Here is a 20,860-nt window from a genome sequence, read left to right on the forward strand (position 1 = left end):
TTTTTTTTTTTTTTTGTTTGTTTTTTTTTTTTTACTAGAAAGCATGTTCTGTTTGATGAACTACTGCTATTGTTCCTTGCTTTGCTGTGTCTGTCTACAAATGCATGTTATTTAGTGGGGCGGCAGTTTGAAAGGACTTCAACCCAAATATTAGCATGTTCAAGTTTTCCATGTAGTTTTTTTTTTTTTTTTTTTTTTTTTTTTTTTGCATTTAAATAAATCATCATATCCACAATGAGATGTAAAAAAAAAAAAAACAAAAAAAAAAAACATTAACAATAGAGAAGAAAACAGCAACGATAACATTAACAGTAAAAACCAATGGAGAAAGCACATAAAAGTGCCTTTATTTTTCCATTACAACTGCCGACCTGCAAATAGCATGCTGGCCGTACGAAGCCCACATCGCTGCCTACTTGCTAACCTCAGGACTGAAAGAAGGCAGAGGGAAAGAAACACATCACATCTCTTCCCTTAAACCTAAGCATGTTGACTCTCCTGTCATCGTTTGTAAGTGGGAATCTAGTTTACGGAATCGTTTGTCTAGTTTACGGAATGCGTCCTGGATTTGTAGGTGGCTTCATAAAACCAACAAAAAGTTTCACTCTGACACAAAGTACACTCTCTACTGTGGATATTCTGTGGCCCAGAGGCTGGAATGTAGCCAGCTCAATCTATAAACTTTAAGGGAACGATGTTAACCCAGCAGTTTGATGTTTTTGTCTAATAATCTAACTCTTTGATTCTCTTACTTGAGAACTGTAGAATGCACACAATAGACAGGGTAATGAGGGGGACTGTGGGTGCATAGGTCTGTTTGGTAGATAAAATCTTTACATGGAGAAAAATTGTACAATAAAGCTTTGATTAGATGCAAGGCAAAAAACTATGGGGTGGTACCAAACCAATGGTCTGCAGTGTTTTTTCAACCTGAGAAGCAATTGACTTAAAAAATAGATGATTACCCATAATCTCCACAACAGTGACTTGTGTTCTACCACACAATGACACACACACAAGCACGCCATGCACTGCTGCTCGGTATCGTTTCAATGACTGGTATATAGCACAACATCTGAAGCCGTCACGCGCTTAGGGAGGCATCATTCATTCCTGAACAGAACCACACAACAACAACTACCTGTATTCGCTCTCCCCATTCTGTGCAAACCACTGGTTCCCACACCCATAAAGGACTCCTAGTGCAAAGCGCCTGTAAGCAACAGACAGCAGTCTATCAATGGATATGCGGAACTACAACACAAACCTCTCTATAGTTTGCATATACCTAGTCAGAAATCAGCCCGTGGCATGCTGATTTATAGCTCAGATGTGACCGTTACTCTACTACCATTTATTCCATGATTGTTACAGTAATCACTGTCATTGCATGTGTTTTTAATGGTTGTCCAGAACCTGACAAATAAATAAAAACAAAGACAAATATTTAGATATTACAAGTGACAATTTCTTTTAAAGAGACACCATCTCAGTCTAGTATCAATCTTAGGAGTCATAAAAGGAAGCTGAGGCATCAACCTTCTATGAAGAGGAGTGAAGACTGGAGCTTTTCACTAGGACTGGGCGAAATGACAATACTTAGAGACATTTTTACATGCATCACATCTATATTGTGATGTTTATGCTGGGTAAAGTGTCAGCAAAACAGTAATACCGTAGGAACATGGCTTCAATCAATGCAAAGTCATGATTTAAAAAGAAGAGGAAACAGGACAAAAACACTTTAACAACCAATCAGCTAGTGGATAATGTTTAACAATGGAATCAGTCAAGGTTATAAAAAGTACTGGAAATGTCTGGGGTATGTCAAAATTGTATGTATTTGTAATCACAATATTCATGTTATATTGTCATATTGCCCAACCCTACTTTTCACCCTTGCATTGCCTCATATGAACAGCTCACACATTCTGGTGTGGTTGTTTACGGGAATGAACAAGAATGATCCTGATAGCCTCCCAACTTAAGGCACATTCTTACCCAGTTCCCTCTCTGCTTAGTCAGGTTTAAACACAGCCTCCCTCAGACTCCTCATGGACCCATTTATACAATGTTTAAGTCCCAGACAAGGCCAGTGAGCTGCTATGAACCTACAGATACGTCATTACCTATTCAGACAAATTTGAAATCAGCTATTTAGCGTTTTATCCAGTTAACAGTTTGTGTTAAGTTAGACAATTTCTTAAAAGCTCTGCCATTGTCTGTCCTGTGTTGCGGTTTCACTGACATGTCATATGTGCTTTGGATTTTTTTAACCACGCTACTTTTTAAAAAAGTTATGTTGCTCAATAATGTTGGCGTTATTTGGAAATGTTATCTGATGCAATCATTAGATTAAGTAAGAAAGAGACAGCAAGCTTATTCAGATACAAGTTCAAATTTTTTCAAGTAACCCAGGTCTTTACCTACTTTGGATTTATAATAATAATAATTAGTAATTAATAATAATAATAATAATAATAAGTGTAAAAGTAAAAAAAAAAAAAAAAAAAAAAGGGAGATGAAGCAGGCTTAAATTAGGCTCTGTGTTCATGGAAACTCAAAGGCCTTGCCGAGTTAACCAGTCCTTCTTATTTAAGGACTTTTAGTGCAAAAAAATTCTTGCTGTTTCAGCTAAAGCACCATATCCAGTGCTTTCAAGCTACATATCACCCCAGCTGAGCCACCAAAAACAATCGTCCATCTCCACGTTATAAGTTCAAACCCCCGTCCCTCCCCTATAGACGTGTCAAATCATACAAGAGCCATCAACTTAAAAGTAAGTGTATCAACAACCCTTGCAGGGTAAAAAAAAAAGAAAAGACTCATTTCATCTAGTAAACAGGCAGCAACAGATCACAAAAAGGACAGCAATAATGAAAGAAAGAACTCAAGTACATTTACATTTCTCAATGATTTCTACTCAACTTGCTTAAGTAATAAGGGGCATGGTTTTGGGCTGTGGCTAATTTTCATCACACGCAACTTCACTTTGCTCTCTGGATTGACCAGCTGCAAGTTGAGCCACAGAATGTTTTAGTGTAGGGTTTAGGTTCATGGACAGCCGGAAGCCATGCTCCCAATAATCAACCCAAAGTGCATTAAGAACCTTGGAATTTCTGGACAGGCTGATCACATAACGTGGGTCAGAACAAACTAAGCTCACTCTGCAGTGAGCACTGCTAAGGGTGTAGCCTTGCAATAACAACCTTAAGCGAACACATCCCTTTTATTAAAAACCCTACACAGGTTGTCACTGAGTAAAAATTGGAGTTAGACTATAACAGGCAGTCTGTTCTTTGCACATAATGATATATAAACCAGAGTAATGAACTGGTCAACTGTTTAAATGGAAAATGCGTATTAAGAATTACTGGAAGACCCCTGAAGACACGCAAGCACGCAATCTCACACGTACACACATATTCTTACACACACATACACAAGCATGTAGCCACCCCCTCATTGACCCCATTCTGCATTAAGACATATATAAAGAAAAAAAATGTATACATCAAATGAAAACTTCAAGTGCAATCAGATATAAGGGCAATATCTTCTTTTTAAGGGTGTCTTTTTAAAAGTCTGCTTGTTTTCTAATCAAGGTCACACACCATTTTGGAAACTCAACATGATAACCCTGCAACATTTGACTGTACAGATTGTAGTTTGGCAGCCAGTCGTCAAAAAAACTAAAACCACAACAAAGAACCAAGCTAAGCATCATGACATGGATGGGTGTCTTTTTTTTTTTTTAGCACATTCTCTCATTTGTTTCAAAGTACCCGTTTATTTTGACAAAAAAGTGCCCTTCTCAGTAACAAAGTGCAATCGAAACCTGCTGCTCCTCTTAAGGTGCAAAGGACTGAAACATTGGGCACAGCACTGCAGCTGCAGCAATGGCAAAGTGGGTGATAATGTCTGCCTCGCAAACGGTATTACAAACTTTATACTCTAGTCACTGCCACCAGCAATTACACCAAGATTTTTCTCTGCGTTCTCCAAATGAGGCAACTCTATGTGAGGTCTGTAAAGTCCATCAAGCACTTTTGGAATAATAAGATTTTGCTATGATAGGCCGTCCCTCTAATAAAAACGGAAGGAGACCATAACTGCAGTCACGGTGCCAGATTTTGGAGTGAAGCATGTTTGGACATGACCACAAACCTGACATGCTGACTCTCCCAGCCACGGGGATTGAGTCACGTGGCTTAGGATGTGTCCAAAGGACAGTGTTGCACCCTTCCAGAGATCAACACTCACAAAATGAATGGAACGTCGACCACCCCCCACCACCTTTCTCCCTCGATTTGGCCTCCCAACCCAAACTAGTATTTATTGCTCATCTCACCCCAATCGTCCAGTGGATTTGTGGTCCCTTGGGCAGAATGTTGGAACAAGTACTTCTAACTTCCCTTCTCCCTCTTAAATAGAAATCCCTCTCTTTCTTTCTACATTGGGAATAAATCTTTAGTAAAGCTGTGCAAATGCATAAAAGGTGCATCTATCTTTCCTTCCTTCCCATGCATGGAAAGAGAAAACATTCTCAGCCTTTGTGCAGCAGCTGTCTGTAAAACAGCGCCCTCTCTCTCACTGAGCTCGCTAACCTTGGCAGATTTCACTCAATATCTCTCTCTCTCTCTCTCTCTCTCACACACACACACACACAAACACACATACATACGCAGATCACGGTTCATGCTTTGGGATGGAACTTGCCCGGTTCTGTCAAGTGCTGAGTTTAGGACAAAATGGGTTCCTCAATTAAATGTTCTCATACATTCAAACAGCCTTTGACCCTTTGTAAGCTTCGCTCAGGGAGGAGCCTGGAGTGAAGCTGAAGGAAGATATAACCCTAACAATCTGTAATAAACCTTTTATAAAGGGACCAATATCATTATCACCTAATATATACACACATGTATACAATGTAAAGTGTCAAGTACCCAAAACAGCCAAATCAAATGAAAACATCGACAATGACAAAAAATAAGACAAGAAAAAAAAAAAATAACCCAAGAATTCTAAAAGGAGGAAAAACAGGCTTGCGAGAGGTAAAAGATTCAACATGGTTTTGCTCAGTGGCAAACTGATGAAGGTAGTGCTTCAGAAACACAGAACCTCATCCCATCTCTTCCTCCCATGGCCCTAATAGGATTTGCCTCAAAATGTTAACCTTTTTAAAAGATATAGCCATGTTTTTTTTTTTTAGAGAGAGAAAGTAACACTTAAAATCAAACCCCTGTCAGATTCTTTCTTTAACATTTATAAAGAAGGTGCTGCATCAGAATTGCATAATATTGCCATATTGATCTGAGACAATAGAACCTTTTCTATATGGTATATGTACATATTTTTCACTGCATTAGAAAAAAAAAAAGATTCGTTTGTTGCTTCTCCCACATCTTGGATCACTCTTTGTTTACCTGTTGCATTAGCAGCCATGGTCAGCCAGGTGTTTGACACCTCACTTGTTTTAAGACAAAGCCCTGTGGACACAACCCAGAGATGAGGAACCTGTTTTAACTGCATAGTAGCTCCGATGTCTCGTATGCATATGGACAAGCGATTACGCCAAAGTTAATTTAAAAACACAAAATCAAAAATGAACACCCAGAAAGACAGAGATAGCACAGGTGAGTGATGTCAAGTGCTCTTCACTCTTTCAACAGGCCAGGAAGTGTGGCTTCAGGTCTCTATGCTGAATGTTAAAGGGAAAAAAAAAAACAGAAAGAAAGATGTAAATTAAGAGATTAGATTTTTGGGACACCCTGATTTGGTTTTTAAAGAGAAGCATGGAGTTGTAGCTTTTTTTCTCTCGACTGATTTTCTTTTTTCTCTGATTTCTGTGCAACACCAGCACCAGCAGTGTGTAATTTATGGTGTTGTGGCGTCTCTTTGCCTTGCAGTTGCATCTCCTCTAGCCTCTCTGTCAGCCAGTGGGCTATGTGTGCGACTCTCTGGAACTTCTTCCATAACAACCACACCAATGCCCTCCTCCTCTTCATCATCCTCATCCTCTGGATGCAGTTGGCCCCTGCTGGATCTCGGCCCTGCACCGGTTGGCTCCAGAGGTGCTTCAAGCACATCTGGTTCTCGTACACGAGGCTTGCGCCCACGACGAGACGGGATGCCATTGCAGCCATCCTTCTTCAAGTGGCGGTGAAGATGGTCCGAGCGCACAAAGGTCTTAAAGCAGCTGGAGCACTGATAGGGACGTAAGCCTGTATGTACACGCATGTGATTCTTCAGGTCATAGTTGTGAGCGAAGGCGGCACCACACTGTGTGCACAGGTAAGGCTTTTCTCCTGTATGCTTGCGCATGTGAACCTTGAGCTTGTCTTGTCTGGAAAAAAAAAAGCATATAAATACCAATTTAGAGCAGAAAGCGTAATTTAATTTACAGAGTCTGATACCAAACTGTACTGCACAATAAATAATTCATTTTTGGTACATTTTAGGTACAGTCAAAACAAAAATAGACGAATTAGCCGATAGCACTCAATTATTCATATTTATTTAGCTATTTATTTATTTATATACTGAATTACATTTAGTTCTCAGAAGCCATCAGTGCTGTCTGTCAGAAAACCCAGTTCACCGGATGATATAACTTAGTATCAAACATTTTATATTATAGTACCATTGCGTTCTATTTCTATTCTAGTTCGATTTATTTATTTGTAGTTGGAACTTCTTTTTTTTTTTTGTTACTGAGGACTAGATTAATCCGATTTAAGTTACCAGTCAATTCTGCTTAAAACTGTACCAACAGATAAACTTGATAATAGTTAACCGCAGCTTCCAATAACATTCTGACATCCACAAAGCCTGGTACTTAGATACACTTGGCCGTTGCTGCCCTTGAAAGATCTATACAATTACAATGGAAGAAAACTTCCATAAATGTTTAACTAAATTGAATGTAGACGTCCTGAATTTATGATTTTTTTTAAATCAGTGCTTTTTTCATATATCGGTGCTTCTGTTAAATAATATAGAGTAATAACCTCTCTTCTCTTATAGAATCGTTTTATAGAATACTGTAGGTTTGGTTGTTGATCTTGCAACATATGTTTGCTCCCAGGAGGCACCGGGTCATGTGGGGACGAGAGCCATAAAGCTAGAATCTTTATCTCTAATTTCTCTGTGTGGCAATGAGGAGTGCTCAGTGTTCACTATTTAAGCATGGAAACTCCTAAAGCAGTCTGACAAGGGGTGATATTTTATCGGCATAGTAAAATGCAGATTTACAGAGGCTGATATGAGATTACTCCACTCAGAAAAAAGATCAGAAATCAAGGCTGTGTATACACACACATCAGTGTCCATAAAATCCGTGTCAGTTTCAGAATTCTGCATTAGAGTTAGTTGCAAATCATTTAAATATAAAGCTATAAAATACAAAGCTAAAAGCATCTGCTGTTATCTGAGACAGCTTGAGTTGTCTAAAATATTTAAACATAGATTGAATCAAGAATATTTGAAGGGGGGCAGTTTGTATCCAACAGGTAGTGACATGCTGTGAAAGTGAGACAGATTCCCACCACAAACAGGGCTATGCCATGAGATCAAGTGCAAGGTCTTGTGTTGAGGGACCTCTGTACACGCTTTACCCATATACCCCCTCCCCTTTGTTTCTGACCAGGGCAGAGTACAGCTAAATAAACTACCGCGGCTGGCCAGCCCGGAACTGTGGAGGCTTACTGTACAAACACACACACACAGACACACACACACACACACTTGTGTATATAAACACAAACACACAGACCCATAGTCAAACACATACACACACACAAAACCACAGAAAAACACACACACAGGCATATTTAAAGCACACACACACACAAAGTGTTGTCCTGAAACCCATAAACACATGTATTCCTGCCATCTTATTCTTACACGTATGCAAACTCACTCTAACCTACATACTGGCACGCACAGGGAGACACCATACAAACCCATGGGACAGTGTGATAAAGTGGTTCACTGATAGAACTAAATTATTTAAAGGACAGGATTGATTTATTACAGTCTGAGGGAGAAGCCCTGATCAAACAGAATTAAGAGTACACCCCTTCCCATTGCCCGCTTCATTTAGTCCTAGCCAGCACAAATAGACCCCTGGATATTTTCAGTATAATCTATTTCCACTGTAAGATCCCTAATTAATTCCTTAAGGGGACAGTTTCATGACTGACCTGATGCCCTTCGGTAACAGTGCACGCCATGTTAGCAGCTCAGTAAAAAGGGTCATGTGTACAGGGGGCAATAATAAACATAACATCCAAGATCACAGGTTCAAATAACTCACTGGCAGAGATATGGCACCAATCTATAACTCCATTCAATATCGGCATGGAGTGGTTTATTGCGGCCTCGTGTCTGATAAGAGACAGCACAGCCATGCCAACACAGCCCACTTTTTATTGGATCCCCCTTGTTAAAATTCCGGGACTTTGTCATGCAGGCTGCCTATTCCTATAAAAGCTTGTTTTATAGCTGCTTGCCCCCTGACCAGAATACAGAAGATCTACCCACTTCCTTGTTCCTTGGCATTTGCAAGTTGAGTTAGGTGACGGTGTCATGATGTTGGATTTTTCAATTCAAGTATTGTATGAATATAATAAATTCATCAAATAAAAAAAGGCTGAACCCCGAGTTCTGTAATTGGTTGGTTTGTTTGTGGTGACACAGAAGGACGGGACTGAAGGATAATGAAAATGCTTCCTGTGCCATCCTTGTGGAATCCAGGCTATGGATATTGAGACACCTCAAACCTCTGGCTCTTTTAAACAACAAAATATTGTTTTGGACACAGGTTAAGACAACTAGACTTGATATCATTTTAAAGACAAAAAGGCTTCGTCAAGCATGTTGATAGTATGTACTATGATATGCATATGTTTATCAGGTATACAGCTGGTCACTACAAGATTCTGACCTACTCAAGTACAATGAACCACAACATTTTCAAATGATTACAAGCCATAGTTGGTTAACTACTACTAGATGATTAACTGGCCTGCTGGACTGCTGTATTTTTGCAATAGCACCATTGCATTTAACTAATGCAAAAGAGCTAGTATTATCCTATAATACTTGATGAGACTGGAGAATAGAGTACAAGTAATCAGAGACCACTGCTCAATAGAGAATCGTTCCAGATTCAGAAGTCCTTTCTTGTGGTTTCTTTAACTCACCCTGCTGAGTTATGTTGGGGTTTGGGTCACAAGACTTGGATGGCCATGCCAAAAGCTTGATTATCTGGTCACTGTTCAAGTTTTATATAGAAAAACAACTCGATTCACAGCTAAACAACATCACAGATCCTCCACCATCCTTCAGAGTTTCAGGAGTGTAATGAACTCCAGCCACTTGTGTTTGTGGTTTTCTTCTGGCATGCCTTGGAGATGCAGTCTAATTGTAGGTTTGAAGACACTTTTGTCCCATGTCATTTGTTTATTCTTTAGTTTTCCCTGTGTTATAGATTGACTAAGGGCCTCTGCATCACCCAATAGTTATACCCTAGTAAAACAGGAAGTCTTGGATAAATGTTTAAGAGTTTGTAATCACTCCGGTGAATGTAAAAATGTTATTTTCCTCATAAGACCTGATCTCTAATAATTTCTGACATACTGTTTTGTTAAAAGTCTTTTGCTATGTTTTTTAAAAATATTTTACTTTGCATAAAGATTAACAGTGAGAGATTAGGCTAATTAATACAGACACATTTAATTTGTTTAAACAATAAAGATGCTAGTAGTGCTACAAAGAGGCACTTACTTCCACAAAAACAGAAAAACCTAAACAGTGAATCCAAAAGAAGTAACTTCATTGTGTTGACAAAGAAGTCACCAGTCGAGTAACCAATCACCGATCAGCGCTCAGTGCTCTTACAAGCTCATTGATTAAAAAACAAAGGAATGTTGCTACCAAGCCCCTCTTTTAGAGAGTTTTAGAGAGTGACTTTTCCAAACTGCCTGGTCCCCATTTCCAAAGTATTTGTCCGCCCTTTCAAAGAAGTCTGTTCAAATGGAAGAATAAACCAGCCATAACTCTTACAGTCAAATTAATTGTTATTAAGCTCACCTGGTGAAGCGCACTTTGCAGATGGCACACTCATAGGGCTTCTCTCCAGTGTGCGTGCGGATGTGGCGGGGTAGTTTGCCAGCACCCTGGATGACCTTGGAGCAAATAGGGCACTTCTGGAAGGCCTTGGAGCGCATTTTTCTCTCACCGCCAGCGTTCCCTGTGCTAGGTTGGCCTCCAGTGCCCCTACCTTCTCCACCTCGCACTGTGGCCCAGAGTGGAACGGTTGCCTCCTCACGCTGCACACTGTTAAAGTACTTCAAGTAAAACTCCACGTCAGGCTCATCACCGTCAGCACCCTCGTTTTCAGCTCCAGCTGGCCTCTCCTTCTGCCGCTCTATAGAGTCCATCATCTGCTGCAGGAGAGCACTGGCCGGCCCTCGCTCCACCTCTCGCTCCACCTCTGCTTCCCGCTCTGTCTTGGGCTCAGATTGGAGGTAGAAGTGTCCATTCTGTGATGATGGGGCATAGAAGTGTGAAAGCGCTTCAGTGCCATTCCCTCGAGCCCAGATCAGCACGTCCTTGGTGTCCTGCTGCTCATCTGGATCATCCTCCAGGTCTGGTGGAGGGTGTATCGCCAGCCCTGGGCCAGGGGGAGGGAAGTAGTTAGACGGCGTGCCATTGCTGTCAGCGCCATTGCGATGGCTAAAGTGCAGGTGTGCGGGCATGTCCCTGAGCTCTGGCGTACTGCAGCTGCTGCTCCAGTGCGCCCCTCTCTGGAAGAATTCCAGGTACTCGCGAGCACGTAGCCGGTTGCCCTGCTCTCGGCTTCTCCGTCCACACTTTCCATCCTCTTCCAGGTCGTCCTCTCTTCGCTCGCTGCCCGTCTGAGAATAGAAAGCATGGCTGCAAGGTTACACTTAATAACAAGCATGCTTTTTGTTAAGAAGAACTTACATGAGGACATGAAAATCTACTGTCCATTGTGCATATGTAGTGTATGCACAATGTTAGAAAGAACTCATTTACTTAAAATTCAAAAGTCCCAAGGGCAGGTGTTGAGACAGATAGTGAATATTTATTCAAATAAACAGAATTCTGAAAATAAGAAGTACGTATGATGGTCTACAAGTTAACATCTTTACTGAAACCTAGCAACTTTTCCATCAGAAAAAATGGTTGACCCACCGGAAGGGAGAGCACTTTGGTGTCGAGCAGGTGTGTGCAGATTTCCTGGACGGGGGAGATCTCAAGCAGACGAGCAGCACTTAGGATGTCGGCTACACTGCTACGGCTGACGGTGAGTGTGGCTGTGTAGGCGAAGTCCAGCAGTGCAGCAAGCGCCTCAGCATGCACAAAGTCCAGTGCGTATACACTCTGGCGCTCAGCAGCCAGGCCTGAGGTAAAGAGTTTGTGGAAATAGGAGCTGCAGGAGGCTAGAACCGAGCGGTGGGCGGGGAACTCGCGCTCCTGTACCACCAGCAGCACATCACACAGCAAGCCGCTGAGCCGCTGCCGGTTCAAGCCATCCAGCAGGTCGGCACTGTGCTCAGGAAAGGGGATGCCCACTGGGCCCTCCTCTGCCTCGCACGCCCGCCCGCCGGCCCCTGACGACATCTTCCACCAGCCTGCCGTCGAGCCGCCAATCGCAGCCGCCGCCCGGGTCTCCGTCCTGCCGTCTGTCCGTCTGCCTGTCTGGGAAAAACATGACATGGCTTCAGCCTAAGGTGGGGATTTGTAGACATATGGAACAGTCTTTAGGATGTCAGAAAAGTATAGACTGTGATTGGTCTGTCTCTGCTGGTGTGTAAAGGGAAACCTATTTTACAATTTTCAAAGTGAGAGCTTTTGCAGATATGTTGTGTAGTCATGTTTTTGCTTCACAAACAGAAAAATTGTTTTTGACACTAGTATAGGAATAAGACTAATATATGATAGATCAGCAACACCTCAGTAGTCTACTGAGATAGCATCATGCAAATTCTGAGAATGGAGTAACTGCAGTTTCTTGTTCCTCTTCTACTGACAGTTTTTCTTACTTCAGACCTGTTTCTTTCTAGAATCTCACTTCCTTTTGAGGCAAACCAGCCTTTGAGTTATTATCGTCAAGTTGCCAGTGCAAATGTGAAATAGACAAAGAGAAGCAAGCAGACAGTGGTGTAATGGTTGTTTTTATCATACACATCAAGTCAGAAGACTGCAATAACTTGGGCAATTAAAAAATTAAAAAAGCTTATGTTGAAAAGGATGATTAATGTTGCTGAAAAATATCAGCAGAATAGCAGTATATGCAGTGCACAAGTATAAGATGTAGTATCTTGAATTCCTATTTGGTAAAAAGTGAACTGCAATCTGACATTTGCTTTAACAACACTCACAATTATCTGGAGCTAATATGCCATAATTTAACTCATAAAAGGTGTTCATATATGATCTACTTTATTACATGTTACACTGCAATATATAGGGTGTACTACTATGATAATCTCAAAGTTTTCTTTGATGAGTTTTGGGATCCTTAAATCATTGCTGGGTGAGACAGGGCAGTAGGTCTGCTGTCTCCGTCGGCAGTGGGAGAGACACAAGAAGAAAAGAGAAGTGAGCATGCTCAGGGCAGTGTGGCGCACAGAACAGAACTGTGCAGAGCAGCATGTGCAACACAGTAGAGCACGCAGAGGGTGGGGGGACAAGGGACTGCCGAGGATAGGCCAAAGTGGAAAAAAACACACTAGAGGAGGAGTAGGACACATGCACGGCTGTGAGGGAACGGTATTAAATAGGGAGGTTGTCAATCCGGTCTGAGCCGGTTACCCCACCCTGCACTGTGTGCCAAGTTTCAGGAAAGGCCTGTCCCCTTGCTCACGTGTTGAGGGGAGATTAAAATGATCAAATGTAGCCTGGGTAGGAATAGGAGGGAGGTGGAGAGGGGTTTTGCAAGGTAACCCTCCTCGATTTGTCCGTTCAAACACACACAAACGAAAGCCAAGCTCCTCCTCCATCTGGCACAGCAACCCAGCAGGGGGTGAGACTGGTTGGGGGATTATTCTCTATAGGAGCAGCATATTCAAAAGAAATTCCTGCTTAACCTGGGCACCCCGCCCTCTCCTTTCTACACGCCCTCTTGAAAAAAACTGCTTCCTACCTCACCTGGCACAATGTCATCACACTGCAGAGGTTACTCTTAGGTAAAGCACAACCCTAATGCTCTAAACAAACCTGTCTGCTCAGCCCATTCCATCCTAGGTCACCTTTCACAAAACACAGTATATGATCTCTACTTTAAGATTACATTACTTTTTGAGTTTCTAATTATTATAAAAATCACAATAATACAATGATCTAGGGCGCATATACTTGTGCCATACATACACTTCTATATAGTACACCTTAGGGATGCCCTTCTAAAAATAGGTACACTCTATTAGTTACATTCTTTCATCCCGACTGGTTGAAGTTCAACAGTAATGCCCTTCGGCTGATCTGTCTTTCTTCTTTAGCTGTGACAGTGATGGGCACCTGCATGCTTAGGATTGACACCACAGCTTGCTCTTTGTTTTCTCTTTGAGCCCTGATAAAGCCTGGCTGGCTGACGCTCATTTCACTATCTCTCAAATGGCTCATTTGAATAGACTAGGGTAAAGATCAGCCTAAAGGCTGGGAGTAACGGACAAATGCCTCGCAAGTTTTACCTGGAGAGGGGAGTAGTGGGGGTGAGAACGGCAAATACACCACCTAATTCTCACAAGAGAGTACATGTGAAGTGTGAAAAGTCAAGAATTGATCAACAGAATAAACGCAGGAGACAGCTTTCTGTGTGGTATTTATTCCATAATGAGACGCCAGGAGTCTTATGTGCTTCAGCTAGGAGGTGAACAATCAAAGTAGCTGTCCCTGTCCCAGAATAAACCCTACTTGAGCTGAAAGAAAGAGGAAACACTGCAAACAAACCTGATCCTGACACCTTCTCATGGCTCCAAACATTCCTCATCATTAATTCATGGCTGCGGGTGACGGGGGCTGTGCCTTGGCCCCAGTGACTCGCTTGCAGGCCTCTCAGTCAGCAGCCGCACGCACAGCCCGCCACTGCTTTGCAAGTCAAACCACAATTCGCTGCAAGTAGCCATCCCACCCCCCCCACCTTAGCCCAGGTCTGCCTGCCATGGCCAACACACAGAGCAGTTATCAGCATCAACTGTTGGAATAGATTTTTAGAGGTTTCCTAAAAGCAAACAGTCCTAATGATTTGAAGTAAATATAGACTGGTGAACTCAATTCATAGTTTGGATACACATTGTTTTGTGTCAGTAAACAAATAAATTTGACACTACAAAAAAGTAAGCATTGTATGCTCGTATAATAATGGACAATCAAACAGATATCACAATGCTGTTAAACTGACTTCTTGTCTGAATTATCTTCTAAATATAAAGTTTATGAAGGAGGAGAGTCTTTATAGATTAAACTATTAAATGTCCTCACTGATGTAAGTAGGCTTATGCTTTTCACCTTAAATGCCTCTGCATGATGCACATGCCAGATCAGATTGTATATTTAATCAACTGTAAACTCAAATTGCAATGTCTAAGCTGAATGCATACCATACATTCCAGGAACACACACTAACATAAACCAAAAGAGCCATAGGTTTCTGGGAGCAAATGATATCACTGGAGTTCCTTCACCAGTATATTTCACTTCTTTTTTCCTTCTACAATCCACCAGTCAACATTTACAGGAATTCATGGAATCGAAACACAAGCATGGGGATCTTTGGTGAGAGCCTATCAACCGATCACACACAGTTCACATTAGCTCCAATTCCTCAAAAGTGAGCAGATGATAAAGGGTGTGGAGAGGCATCATTTAACCAGTGCATCAGCTCAGTGCTTGTGGATGACCAGAAGAAGTCATTTGGTGGGGGGCTCACTACACACAGGCTTGAAGAGTTCAAGGTTACACCAGAAAAGATATTAGCAGATAATCGGAAATGCTATGGAGAGAGGGTGTCTAGTTCCAAGAAGAACAGGATTTTGAGCAAGGCCTTGCTCATGAGTCACTCCTGCCAGTAGTTGTTAGAGAAGTCTGATTGGTTGTATAGAGTGCAAGCAGGAAGTGGGCGAACAACTGATAAAACTGGAGTTATGAGGTTGGGCTGCTTCACTTCAGATATGTCAGTTGCTTGCCAAAAATCCAGGCTCACAATGCCCCCTTGAAGGTAGTGGGTGAGGCTGTTTAAAAATCAACATACACGACTTTTGTGTTGCTACCAAAGGCCAACTTAATCCAGACTTAAAAAGGCAGTGCCTAACACAATATAACCATACGCTTTTTACCTATTTAGTTTGTACTCTTTAATATTCACATCTCACATCATATGGTCAAGTTTAAATGGAAAATTCTACCATCTGTAGGTCCATCACATTGCTCAGTTTGAAGAGAATATGAAGAGGAATGGTAAAAAATCATTCTGAACAGACGACAGCATGTTTATGATTGTCCTGAACTGACCATGGCTTTATCGGGAGGTTAGACCCAAGTGTGCATATGTCAGACGCCCCCTCAGAGTTTGAACAAAGTTTTCCAGGCCTGATTCCCTGCATCTGGCAGCTGGCTGGCTTCGGCTTTTGTGAGTCTTTTGGACACCGTGGCCAAGCTTACAGGAAACCAGTGAAGAGAGACCAAACAACGTGATCCCCTCACCTAAAATGGCAGAAAAGGCCTGAGAATGCAGCTCTGCTGTTTCCAGTGCCCTTGTGTCACCATGTCTCCATCTCTGCAACAGAGGCCGGGCAGAATGGACGGAAGATGACTTCCTGTGTGACTCTGGCTATGGTGTAACAGAACCCACTCTGTTATCAGATGACCAGCTCTCCCAGACACTGCACTGCGCTCGTCCGCCGCCAGCCCACCACAGCTTCCACTTCCTCCTTTTCTGCCTCTGCTGAGGAGGCAAAAAACGCACCTCCCACCCGCTGCCGTTTTATTATCCACAGATCTCGCAACGATTACGCAAAGGTAAGTGTGTCAAGGACTCTCCTCCACTCGCCGGAGGCCGAGCTCCATAATGGCGAACGGGGGCGGGTGAGAGAATAACCTTACAGCAATCGGATTCCACATTACTGTAAAGGAAACTAAGAAGTAGGCCTTGCCCGACTTGTCGACAGACCCACTGCAGATAAGGACAAGTGGAAGAAGGCCCTGTAAAGAGCGCAATGAGAGCATAATGAGATGAGTTCTCTGATTACCGATAGGAAGGTTAGCTCACTGCAGCCCATCTCCCAGCATCACAGTCTCTAATTTGATCACTTTAAATATGCTTCACAGCAGCCCACCCAGCCGACTGCCCCCAAATGAAAGCTATATACAGATCACTGGCTGCCTGCTGGAGCTGCTCTTTCAAATGTTCAAATCCAGTCAGTTCCAATTTGGAGAAATTCCTCCACTAGTACAGTCACTCCGAAACAACACATGTCCAAAACTTATATTTATGAAAACATGTGACCAACTTGTATAGGATTTTGTATATGAGGGAATGGAAAATCTTAACAATATTAACTGTGTAAGCCCAATTTTCCATAAAAAGGGTTGGAATGGTATACGAAAAATATCTAAAACAGGTGCATTTTGACCACTGATGTGAAGGTAGTGACATTATCCATAAAAATCATTAAAATGAAATGAAAATCTTTGCACAAAAAACACCAACAAATCTCTATTTCGGATAGACAGGTCACACATAACAGAATACATTTTGTCTACAACGTAACGTATAATCCTCCATTTATTTTATATAAAAGAAAGGCAACATTAATGTTTACTTTATGGGCGGTGATCTTAGTGTTCCCAAACACTCACACACATACACGCACTCGCCAAGTTTCTCTGAAGGCCTCATAGCATTCCTAGGTGGGTGCCATGACTCAAAATGACCCCATGGCATAATCTACACCATATATAAAGTACACTCACTTAAAGTGGGCTCAAATATGTGTGTCATTCACACAGCAACTAAGAGACAATAAAGAGAGGCCTCACCCCTGACAAGACAAGGCGCCTTTTCTGTGTATTGTTCAGACACTGGGCGTCATCAGCAAATAAAAATACCCCTCGCGCCCTCCCTGTACCCGCACCAGCCAAAACGAGTTAAGCCAGTATGGGTTGGAAATTATCCGCACACATCCTTGAATAAAAAAGACAGAAAGAGAAAGAGAGAAGAGGTTTCATGCACAAGACACCAAAAGCAAACTGCTGACCAAGCTGAAGTCATGAGACACTACCAAAGACCCTTGGTGACAATCAGCCATGGGATTTGGGGGCGGATTGAGATTGAGCTTTTTTTTAAAAAAAAAAAAAAAAAAAAGAGGAAGCATTCGAAAAGATACACATCTGGCAACAAAAGAAACAAAAAAGTCACAAAAAAGGTTAGAGGTTATGAAGTTTTCATTTGTAGCATATCTCATACATAAGCCAAACATTTTCTAAACAGGTTTAGCAGTCCACTAGGGGTGCCACATTTCTTCATGCCAGTCAAATGTGTCTACTAAGACCATGATAATGATCTAATACTGTGTAATTCATAAGTATAACTTTCTTATAGTCGGCTCACTTCTGTTTAGAAACATCAGTGTCAAGTTTTAATGAGATTAAGATTGAAAACACATTGACAATATTTATTAGAAACAGTAATTCCATGCAAAGTTCAATTGAGCTGGATATAACCTCTTTGGCCATACCTTAACGCAGCAGGCTTCTGTTTTCCATCTCTACTCCATCTGTAACTGGGTCAAGTGCTCTCAGCTCAGCTAAGCCTAGTGCCCCTCTATCTATATATCTCTCTCTCTCTCTCGCTCCTAAAGATCCTACTGCTATCCTGTCTTCTCCACTCCAGGCAGCAGAGAGAGTGAGATTGCATTAAGAAGGAGATCTTACCAGCCGGGAACAAATGTGTTTCTCTTTGTGGGCCAGCTCAGTGTTCCCTGCCTGCCTCTGTGCCTGGGCAGGATCGTGCCGTGGAGTAACTGCAGTCGGCAAACTTCCGAGTGGCCCTAGTTACACAGGCAAGCCCTTGCCTGATCCCACACACAGGCAGACACCTACTAACTCTAACTCTCCCCCTTCCTCCTCCCACCCCCAGCCCTCTTTTTTCAGCCCACTGCTTTGGCTTCACTTCCCTCTTTGCGATTGGCTTGACAGCTGCTCACTCACCACACCTCCCCACTGGGATAGGCTACCGGCTGTTCCCTTTCCTGTATGGCCAAGGGCAAGGCTCTCTGGGATGTAGAGTCCTATAGAGTTACACTGACTGCTTCTAGACCACTGCAATGGACTACAAGTCCCAAGCTGTCCACTCACACCAACCCCACAGCTCTGAGCCCTGGTTCAACGTAAGCACTCTGAGCTGAATTATATGCTACGGTGTGTTGCTAGCAGGATGCCAGGTATTAAAAGTACAGAGACCAGCCATCAGGCAGAGCCAGGCTGGAGACAAAATAAAGGAACTCACTGAAGCAAATGCAAGCATCACAATTCAGTAATGTCTTAAACATGCCTGAATAATATAAAAACTTGTACCATCCTGACCTAGGACTTTTTAAAAACAGTGAAATATAACAACAAAACAACAAAAAACACACACAAACAATCCAGACACACAGAAAGCTGAACGCTGTAATCCATCACAGCTGATTCCATTTGACAACTTAAAAGTAAAGCCTGTCACATGCCACTCTACCTTGTATGACAGCATTATTTTTGGTTCCTTCTTCCTTACACACTGCCCCAGTCTTTCTCTTTTAACCCCCCCCCCATCCCCCCCCGCCACCAACACAGACACACACTCGACCAAACTAAGAGTGCTTAACAAAAACTGAAATAAAGTTCAGCAAAACAATAGCAATAAAAATAAGACGAGGCAAATTACTTTCGGTGGCAATCCTCTTCTAACCCCTTTTGCCCTCTCTTTGCCCCCCTCCTTCATTCCTTTTTCTTTCCTAACGACAGGCCCTGGAAGAGATGGCAGGGGAGCCAGGAGGGGGAGCGCAGGGGTTCAGCTCACCTGTGATGGCCGTGGTGCTGATTTTGTGGGTTTGCTCGTCTCGCCTCTCCTCCTCTCTGGAGCTCTCTCTCTTGCTTGCTCTCTCTCTCTCTTTAGCTGTCCCTGCTTCTCAAAGCCTCGTATGCGCTAAACAGGCAGCAGTAGATCAACTCAATTCCCTTCCTGGTTTCTGGAGGGCAAAGAGGTCCCTCCCTTTCTCTCGCTCCCTCTCTCCCTCTCTCTCTTAAAGAAACAGCATTCTCCCTCACCGGTATCCTCTTCACCTCTCTAGGGAATACAGCAAAATTATATTACTGTGTGACGGGGACAACAATCAGGTGAGAATCAGGTAACACGGAATAAAAGGAAGCATGCCATCAATTTTAAGTGTTAAAGTTTTGCATCATAACATGACATTTACAGTGACAGAGCATGTGCAGGATAATCATGATTGCAACCGTCCTTTTCTTACTGGAGTAGCTTTGAATGTGTGTTATAGGCACACCCACCCATCCCACAGCCTGAGGTCATGGAGTCCCACCCCAGAAACAAGCCTTGGCACATTCCAAAACACTAAGGGTCTGCCAGCAACACCACCACCCCCCCATGCACGCACGCACGCGCACACACACACACACACAGAGCTCTTTCACTTATACAGTTCACAACATGCTGATTCTCAATGGTCTCCAATAGAAGGTGCTGCTCATCTCCCATCTATACCAAGTGTCATTCGGAACAATTTGATAGATTAATACACCAGCACTTTAATTAACAACCAGAATTCATATTCATAGCTCTGCAAACCACAAACTGTATCTTGACAAACTGAAACCGTGAAACTAGAATCATATTCATTATCTAAAAGGCGCACAGAACAAAGAGTTGAATTATCTGAATTGCAATTTCAGTGTTGAAACAGTTGCGAATTTACATAGTCTTGGGTAGAAATGTTACTTTATGTATGGACATGGAGCTTATGGATTCTGTTAATAATACAACTGGATGTTGATTGGATGAGTAAGACCTGCTCTAATAAGCCAAGAGCAGAAAACAGCAACTTGTTAATAAGGGGGTGGGGGACCCCGAAAGACAAATCAACACATTTTGGCCACAGAGGGCACTGCCAACAGGCCAGCGGGAAGCAGAAGCATTCCCATGAAGTACTAATAAGACACTGTGGGATTCCATATGGTTCTAAATGCTTTCTTTCAATAGAATATAACAAGCCAAATAACAGCAAAAAATCCTGACCACAGAAAAAAAGCCCCTGCTCGTTTGTCCAGCTCCCTAAACAGCAGATAAAAGTGCAGGATCATTCTGTTTTATAAAACATATTCATGTTTTTTAACAGTAATGTTAGATTTACATTGATGTTAAACATATTTAACATTGTCATTATTAAGAATAAGAATGCTTTAACATTCTGCAGTGCGTTTTCAACCCGACCCTTATCCAGTACACCAGTTACATGTGATACGGATAAACAGAAAGCCACTTCCAATGAGAGCCTAAAAGGCAGTTTTTGAATAACTCCAACAAGTACTTATGAAAACACATTTTTTCAGCATGATTTAAGAGATTATTTTTGTTCAAATCCCAAATCTAAATATTTCCTTTTCAGGAGGAAACTTTCTGTCTAATTCCCAATAACTGGAAAATGGAAATTGCTATTGTACATCAACTCCATGGAGCTGTCTGCGTAATAGCTTGTGTTTGTTATTGGAGTTACAGGTTCCATGTTCTCCAAAGTATGATGATGGTAAACCTCCTGCAGTGCCCTTTATGAAG

General features: G+C 42.2%; 1 protein-coding gene across 8 annotated transcripts; it reads right to left on the bottom strand.

Annotated features, from left to right (window-relative positions):
• zbtb7a (zinc finger and BTB domain containing 7a) lies at positions 1 to 19,282 on the bottom strand. 8 transcript variants are annotated; one of them, XM_058400710.1, is made up of 4 exons: positions 19,091 to 19,282; positions 11,224 to 11,726; positions 10,096 to 10,922; positions 1 to 6,346 (listed from the first exon to the last, which is right to left on the bottom strand). In XM_058400710.1, exons 2-4 carry the CDS (start codon positions 11,650 to 11,652, stop codon positions 5,878 to 5,880), a joined length of 1,725 nt encoding a protein of 574 aa, XP_058256693.1. In that variant the 5' UTR covers positions 11,653 to 11,726; positions 19,091 to 19,282; the 3' UTR covers positions 1 to 5,877. The 8 variants fall into 8 exon arrangements, with proteins under 8 accessions (XP_058256693.1, XP_058256689.1, XP_058256688.1 ...); XM_058400706.1 differs by having other exon boundaries at positions 11,224 to 11,730; positions 19,091 to 19,280; XM_058400705.1 differs by having other exon boundaries at positions 11,224 to 11,730; positions 18,956 to 19,095.
• Positions 19,283 to 20,860: the final 1,578 nt, after the last annotated feature.

Source organism: Hemibagrus wyckioides, linkage group LG10, assembly GCF_019097595.1.
Source record: "Hemibagrus wyckioides isolate EC202008001 linkage group LG10, SWU_Hwy_1.0, whole genome shotgun sequence".
NCBI lineage: Eukaryota > Metazoa > Chordata > Actinopteri > Siluriformes > Bagridae > Hemibagrus > Hemibagrus wyckioides.

Bases quoted from the DNA above. Each gene is read 5' to 3' on its own strand.
- zbtb7a (XM_058400705.1), bottom strand. From the start codon at position 19,012: ATGAAGGAGGGGGGCAAAGAGAGGGCAAAAGGGGTTAGAAGAGGATTG. The intron at 11,731-18,955 runs GTAATTTGCCTC...TGTTTTTCCCAG, and splicing joins GAAGAGGATTGCCACCGAAA to ACAGGCAGACGGACAGACGG. The intron at 10,923-11,223 runs GTGGGTCAACCA...TTCTATTCTCAG, and splicing joins CCAAAGTGCTCTCCCTTCCG to ACGGGCAGCGAGCGAAGAGA.